At 34.7% G+C, this 8000-nt stretch overlaps 2 protein-coding genes across 5 annotated transcripts in view; one reads left to right on the top strand and one right to left on the bottom strand.

Moving 5' to 3' along the window:
- Nucleotides 1–8000, top strand: part of LOC116299567 (uncharacterized) — a 69323-nt gene that overhangs the window by 55657 nt on the left and 5666 nt on the right. For all 4 annotated transcript variants that reach the window (XR_016121563.1, XR_016121562.1, XM_089039177.1 and 1 more), the window contains one exon: nt 3913–4001. The gene's annotated coding sequence lies outside the window, so the exon portion shown is untranslated. The remainder of the gene's footprint in view (nt 1–3912; nt 4002–8000) is intronic.
- On the bottom strand, nt 851–6682 carry LOC116299566 (transmembrane protein 106B). The gene is made up of 7 exons (XM_031708239.2): nt 6477–6682; nt 3736–3799; nt 2656–2818; nt 1917–2063; nt 1468–1520; nt 1293–1331; nt 851–1043 (listed from the first exon to the last, which is right to left on the bottom strand). The coding sequence occupies exons 1-7, from the start codon at nt 6643–6645 to the stop codon at nt 968–970; spliced, it is 711 nt and encodes a 236-aa protein (XP_031564099.2). The 5' UTR covers nt 6646–6682; the 3' UTR covers nt 851–967.

Below are 8000 nucleotides of genomic sequence, written 5' to 3'. Positions count from 1 at the left end.
CACAAGGTAATTTTCCCATTTGCAGGTGTCTTTTAATTTTCCATCAAAAAAAATGATTAGTGTCTCAGAAAATAAGTAGAACCTTCTAATTTCTAGGTTAAATTGCACTTTTTATTTCTGGTTTCAAATGCATGTAAATTGTAAATTTTACCTTTACATGGAGAATTTAGGCAATTTTGTTTGATTTAATCTCAATGCAGTTAAACCTCTCCTAGAAACCGTGTGCTATGAATTTATATCAAAAATATAATTGCTATATATTGAATTATCAAACATACATGTAAATACAATCGAAATTTAGGCTGTAGTGAAAAAATAAAGGAATCATTATAATTTCTTTGTTTTGCCAATGCCTCATAAACTTTGTGTTTGCATTTTTAGCAAAAGTCTGCTAATGTTAAGAAATAATGATGAATGGAAAAATGGATCTAATTGACAGTGGATCCACAGAGTGGCCCTTCTTCCACTGGATTCCTATGGGCATTACCCAAGCAGCAGCCACGTTTATTCTCATGAGAATAAAAAACCTTTGTTAAGCCACATAAATTCTCTAGTGCTTGAATGTGAGGCTACATGTGGAAAAATTTAGTCAACATGGCTTCCGCATGAGTAATACCCATTGGAATTTAGAAGCTCATTTTTGTGGAAGGTGAAAAAACTGGAGAACCTGGAGATAGATAACCCTTGAATCACATAAAAGAATCAATAAGTAAGTCTACTAACATAAAATGCTGAGTCCTAAAATCAAACCCAAACCACCCTGTTGTGTGGCATGTTTTCTCACCACTATGTTACCCATGAGCCTTGCATACTGTTTTAGGGGATGGTATCCCATAATACACAACATAAACACTATTTTTATCCCTTTATCTCCTTTTTGATTGGTTACAGGCTTCATATCTTAAATCCATAAGCTGTAAGTCTGTAAGTCTATCTATCTATCTCTACCTATCATGACTTCACTTGATTAACAAGATAAAAACTTGTATACTCTATTTGTTAATTCTTGAGATACTGTTACACCTGATGCTTGTGCTTGTGAACTAAAAGGAAAATCATAAAACAGGACATTAATTGCAATATAAGTTTTGGAATGTCTGTCCCATCCTTGAATACAAATAAAGTCAGTCATGAATGGGGGTTGATTAGAGAAAGTCCATTTAATATGCCAAGGGGGAAAGGATGAAAATCTCTCCTCAAAAACCTTATTTTTACAGGTCTTCCCTTTAGGACTAAACTTAATTTTCAGTTATATTGTTTGCACTCTAAGAAAGAACCCCAAAACAACTTACTCTATGACCAATAATATATCTAACCAAAGACAGGCATTCCTGAAAAAAATAAAGAAAATCAATATTTTAAATTGGATGAATATAAAATTAATTCATATAAAACTATACTTTGGATTGGTTCATCTAAACAATAGAGCTACTGTAGCAAAATAGTACTGAACAGTGGTTAATGTACCTGACTTTCTTGCCTGCCTCATTTTTATATTCTGTTTTCACAATAAAATTATGCTGCAAAATTAAATTTTCATATAAGAATTTCAAAAAATGTTGGTAAAGATTTTGTAGCATAACAATCCTGAAATATATTAATATTGTTGATCTGTATATTTCATTCAGTACTTCATTATGTTGATTGTGCAGTGCCCCCATTCCTTTATTTCTTCATCCTAAATTGAATGTAAATATCAAACTTCACTAATTTATGGAAGGTTCAATTTTCTTAAATAAAACAAAGCTAAATTGAAAAAAATTCCACAAGTGTGATATTTAATGATTTTGAGCTAAGAATGGAACAATAATAATAACAAGACTACAAGAAGCTGCCAAGCAGGTGGGCTTGGCAGTCATCCAAACCCTTATTAACCTGCTATGGTTAGTCACTACTTAAAGAATCTCGAGTATTACCATTATGTTAGTCTTTGAAGGAACAGTTAATGATATTCCACTAAATGCTTCATCAGCAACAACATAATTCTGATCCCATGTCACCTGCTGATGGATATCTGTCAAAGTTACTTCAAAAAAATTTGAATTGTTGATCTGCATTGTATTCTACAAAAGAATAAAATATATAAACATATACTTTTCAAATAATTTATTAAAGTACGAACACTAAAAGTGTGCAACATAAATATCACTAAATAGTATTATTTTATGCTAATTATATTGTTTTCTTTTGTTTAATTAGTGCTATTTACTGCTAAATAGTAATAACTAAATATTGCACACATTTAGAGTCATGACCACAGTAAATCCATGAAACTTTAGTAATACTAAATAGCACAATTTCATGCAAATTCCATTGTTTTCTATTGCTTAATTAGCACTATTTTGTACTATTTAGTAATTAGTGTTTCACGGATTTACTCTGGTCTCTCTAGTGTTTGTACTCTAATCATTCAATACTCCAGTTTCGTATTGCCCGCCTTTTTTATAATTAATTACAATAAATCATCAAACACTGGAATATAAGTATCTAAACATCATAACAATGTGCATACAGAATATGTAAAAAGGACAGAAGTGCAGATCTGTCCTGACAATGAAGATTCTACAAGATAACTTCTTTTTGCAATGGGGATGGCTTTTAATGGCATTGCAAGCAAAACATGAGTCCAGTGGATGACAATAAATACATGCTTACATTTATAATAATATATGGAGTGGTAGTGTTGTCCTTTGAGATAGATATATTGATAGCTCTGGTAGATATGACATCAATCATGACATCACGTGGAAAAAGAAACACTGTTGTTATTACCCCAGATATAATGGCAACAACCAATAGTGCAATAAATATGTATACCCTAAAAATTGTTGAAAGAAAAAGATTAGATTTACAATGACTTTTGACCCAGTATCCACACATAAAAACACAATACAGCTATATCTAGCAGCATATTGGTACGATTTTCAGTTCTATTCCTGATTTTTGCATCATGTGAATATAGTGTCTCTCTAAGATTGATGTTTTTTTTGGATTATTTGGTTTTCCTCCTCCCACAAAACCTGACAATATTCCTAAAATCTAATTTGATCTGTGACGTAATCTTGAGTTTTCTCATAATTTCAGATTATATTTCATTCCCTTTACATCAACATTCTTTGTTGGAACAGTATCCATATTCATGTGCATGCAACCACTAAACAAAAAAATCATCTTGCACCACGAAGAATAATGAACAATCATTCCTCAAGCATGAGTGGACTATTGACTCATACAGTAGGCCATGAGGACTATTTGTTTTAGTCAAATCCAACTAGTTGGTCAAATATATAGATGAATTAAATTATTGGTTTTCAAAGCAAGCTATTTTTGCTACTAGTAGGCTATAACTTATAGCTTCCTAGTAGCTCATCCAATCAGAATGCAGCATTTGATCATAGACTGCTAGTTGGATTTGACTAAAGTCTATTTGCAATGTCTTGGCTTAGATCAACCCAAATGTTTAGTTTTGATAAAATAGGTGCTGCATCCCCAAAACAACATTGTTCCAAAACTTCACCCTCAAAAAAGAGTAGGAAATTAGAATTAAATTACACCAAACTGTCAGTGGATTATACAACAAAAACAGGGTATTCATTTGACATGACTGTTTTGGTGTAGACAGTTAGTATTAGCATTATGTCTGTCTGTGTCTCATATTTAGCATTTTTGCCTATTATAATTTTAATATTATGTACTGCCTTCAAAATTAAACATGATTTCTAGTACAGTACTTACATTCGCCTTGGTTGGAGTCGATTATCTCTAACAGGAATTAGGGCAACAAGATCATGTTCATGTTCTGTATATAAAAACAATTTAGAAATGATAATGATCAATGTATGTATACCCCAATAATTATTTACCCCTTTTACCCAGCATTTTCAATTAACACTTTTTTAACTACCCATTTAGTTTGGAAAATGAAACAAAGCATATATGTATGTAGTCTTGCAGCAAAGAACAACATTGGTTCTAACATGGGAATCATGCCAATTATTATGGTGAGTACATTGCACACATAGCAATAACAGGCATCCTACTGTAGCTAGCAATTGTATCCAGATATGTTTGTGGGTATAATACATTTAACATGCATATGGCATGCACTGCTTGGGTAATGTAAATGATGACTGTTGCACAGGCAAGCCATCAGAGTTGCCTGTCTCTGATGTTTTGCACAAGGGGTTTTTCCTGAAAATAGGCATCCCTCTGACTCTTAATACAAGGAAATTTTCTGTTGCAATCATTCTTGGAATGCAACCCAAACATCCCTTGAGATATAAATAACAATGAAACAGCCACCATCTTGGTTGATCTAGCGAGAGAAGCTTAATGAGGAATGTATCACAACAAGTGGCAGTCAAACAAACTTTGCAAACAGAAGTGGTACCAGTTGCTAAGGTGTGACATCAATAATCTGGTTACACTAAGGTTTCAATATTTCAAGATCCTAATATAATTTGGCACAAATTATGAAGCAAATCGTAGACAAGAATAGCAGACTTTTTGATTAATCCTGCCAAACTGTGTTTATGTCCTAGTCAGGCACAGCATAGTCAAGGCATTTTGATGATTGTAATATGCGATTCTCATGCTATAAAGTTCAATTTTGATTTTAATCAGTATTAAAAATATTTTAGCATAAATCTGTGCCTGAGTGCTTTGGGCATATTGATTATGCTTAGCTGGTTCATCCAGCATGAAGTCCTGGTCAATTTTGATTTGTCAGAGCCTGAGTGCTTTGGGTATATTGAACTTAACTGTTCTCTGCGCCTAGCTGGTTCATCCAGTATGAAGTCCTGGTCAATTTTGATTTGTCAGAGCCTGAGTGCTTTGGGTATATTGAACTTAACTGTTCTCTATGCTTAGCTGGTTCATCCAGTACAAAGTCCTGGCCAATTTTGATTTGTCAGAGCCTGAGTGCTTTGGGTATATTGAACCTAACTGTTCTCTGCGCCTAGCTGGTTCATCCAGTATGAAGTCCTGGTCAATTTTGATTTGTCAGAGCCTGAGTGCTTTGGGTATATTGAACTTAACTGTTCTCTATGCTTAGCTGGTTCATCCAGTACAAAGTCCTGGCCAATTTTGATTTGTCAGAGCCCGAGTGCTTTGGGTATATTGAACTTAACTGTTCTCTGCGCCTAGCTGGTTCATCCAGTATGAAGTCCTGGTCAATTTTGATTTGTCAGAGCCTGAGTGCTTTGGGTATATTGAACTTAACTGTTCTCTATGCTTAGCTGGTTCATCCAGTACAAAGTCCTGGCCAATTTTGATTTGTCAGAGCCTGAGTGCTTCGGGTATATTGAACTTATCTGTTCTCTATGCTTAGCTGGTTCATCCAGTATGAAGTCCTGGTCAATTTTGATTTTTCAGAGCCTGAGTGCTTTGGGTATATTGAACTTAACTGTTCTCTATGCTTAGCTGATTCATCCAGTATGAAGTCCTGGTCAATTTTGATTTGTCAGAGCCTGAGTGCTTCGGGTATATTGAACTTAACTGTTCTCTATGCTTAGCTGGTTAATCCAGTGTGAAGTCCTGGTCCATTTTGACTTTTCAAAGCTTGATTGCTTCAGGTATATTGAACTTAACTGTTCTCTATGCTTAACTGGTTCATCCGGTATGAAGTCCTGGCCTTAGTTGGTTATTTTGTTAAAAGAAAAATCAGATTTTCGTCTTTCAAAAATTGCGATTTAATTTGGATAGATCGTAGTGAGATCTCAAATCGTTTGAAAAATATTATCATTTAGACTCTTCCACAATCTCTCACTCGTCCGTTCCATCTTGCCCGATTTAGGGTTTAGGATTAGGGTTACAGTTCTCGCCAGTTTTCGTGACCCATAAGTCCTTTCGGTCATCGCCCCGTTACAGTCTCTAAGCATGGAGACAGAACGGACGAGCGAGAGACTGTGGAAGAGTCTAGTGGCTCGTTATCATCAACTAACATGGTAGCTATGACGTAACATGCACCCCAAAAATTAGTCTTGGAGTGCATGTATTTGCATGTCGTTGGTGGTAGAGGCTTCAGTAGAAAATGTTAAGCTGAAGACATTGTAAAATCTCATACCCCAACAAAATATAATTTAAACAATTGACATTTGACATATTTAATATACAAAAGCCTTCTCGTTTTACAAAATATTTTACTTTTTTTATTTTATATCGAACTTGAAATAAGAAATATGAAAACTATATGAAACTAGCTACACCTACTATTAGAGTGCAAACAATTAATCCGTGAAACACTAATTACTAAATAGTACAATTGAAAACAATGGAATTTGCATGAAATTGTGCTATTTAGTTCACTAAAGTTTCACGGTTATATTGTTTGCACTCTATATTGAAATTAGATAAATGGAAAAATAGGAAAACTAAGTTTTGCTTTTCTAAAACCCCGTGATGTTATTTTAGATTTAGTGTAAGCTTTTGCTTGTTAACTAAGCTTACGTATAAAGCTAATAAAGTCATAAGGTTACCTTGCGTAAGTCGTCCTGTTCCTCCGCATGTTGGACAAGTCGTGCTACGTTCACCTTCGTCAAACCTTGAAGGAAACGATACCAAACCTGATGAAGGACTGTTTTCCTGTGTTATCTTTGGATTTTGTGGAGATGTAATCATTTCTTTATGACATCCCTCAACTTTCATCAGTCCGAAGATAATATTTCGAGGAGGGAGCCAGCATTTGCTCATGACAGCGGATTCCGGAGTTAGCTTATACCACAGGGTAACCAATTACGTGAAAACATTTTGACTAACGATTTATACTAATAAAAAGCGAAACATGTGGACTAACGATAACTAATAATTGTCAATTGCTTTCATTTTGAATGATGGTATAAATCTGATCCACCTAGCCTGCGTAGCGTAGGGAATTGGGGAAGGGGGAGGCGGTAAAATAGAGGGAGGGAGCTAACCCTATTAAACCCTCCTCCTCCCTCCTCCTTTCCCAATCCATTAGAGCGCCGCAACGCAGGCTATGATCCAACAAGCTCGGACGCCGAAACAAGACTCATTTGCACCAGGCACCGCCCAGGGCGCCAATTAGGTACCTAATAAGCGCCCTGGCACCGCCTGCATTTACACCACGTTCTCTACTTTATACAGTTCTGTAAAAGTATCAGCAAAATAGATACGCAGAAAATTAAATTACGCTATGACTGTGGGAAAATGGTAATTAAACTGTTATTTTATCCTACGATTCAGGATTTCTGATTTCTGAGCCGCCTGTTTGTTATTAGATACTACATATATTTTTTGTACTTAAAAGTATATCAAAAGTATAACAAAAATTATGGGATATCCTCCCTGATTTTTTTCCAGAAAGCCCTAGTGATAGACAGCTTGAAAAAATATCAGGGATCATATCCCAAACTTTTTGGTATACTTTTGATATGTATATGCACAAAAGATTCAAAGTTTATGCAAACTGCAGTTTTCACATTAATTAGTACTAATTAGTACTATTTCATACAGAATCCTTTGTTTTCTATTGTTCATTTATCACAATTTAGTACTAAAAGTTAGTATTAGTTTCACGGGTTTAGTGCGTGCACTCTACCGTATGTATATATTACACAGTGGCGCGAAGATATGAGTTTATAAGCCTTTTCACAGTTTAAGAATCGATTCCACTGCGCATGCGATTTTATCCCGAATTTCTCACCTTCAGTGTCTAAACCTTCTTTTGTTCTTAATTAAACTAAAGAAGGTGAGAAATTCGGGATAAAATCGCATGCGCATCGGAATCGATTCTTAAACTGTGAAAAGGCTTATTTTCGCGGAGTGGTGAAAATATTTCATCGGTGAGCGCAGCGAACGAGAGAAATATTTTTCATCAAAAGAAGATAAACTTCATATCTTTAAGCCAACGTGTAATTTTCTTTTTATTATATAGACGAATCCACAAATTCATGAATTATTAATGAGTTTTTTTAATTTATTTCATGATCAGTTCTTTGATTGACGGTTGTTGAAATCAGTAGTCGGGGAACGAGACATCG

The sequence above is a fragment of the Actinia tenebrosa genome, unplaced genomic scaffold (assembly GCF_029948245.1).
Source record: "Actinia tenebrosa isolate PJP-AT-01 unplaced genomic scaffold, QUT_ActTen_1.0 PGA_scaffold6__47_contigs__length_16458017, whole genome shotgun sequence".
Lineage (NCBI taxonomy): Eukaryota > Metazoa > Cnidaria > Anthozoa > Actiniaria > Actiniidae > Actinia > Actinia tenebrosa.
Note: the sequence above shows the minus strand (reverse complement) of the source record. Positions and strands in the feature narration are given on the sequence as shown.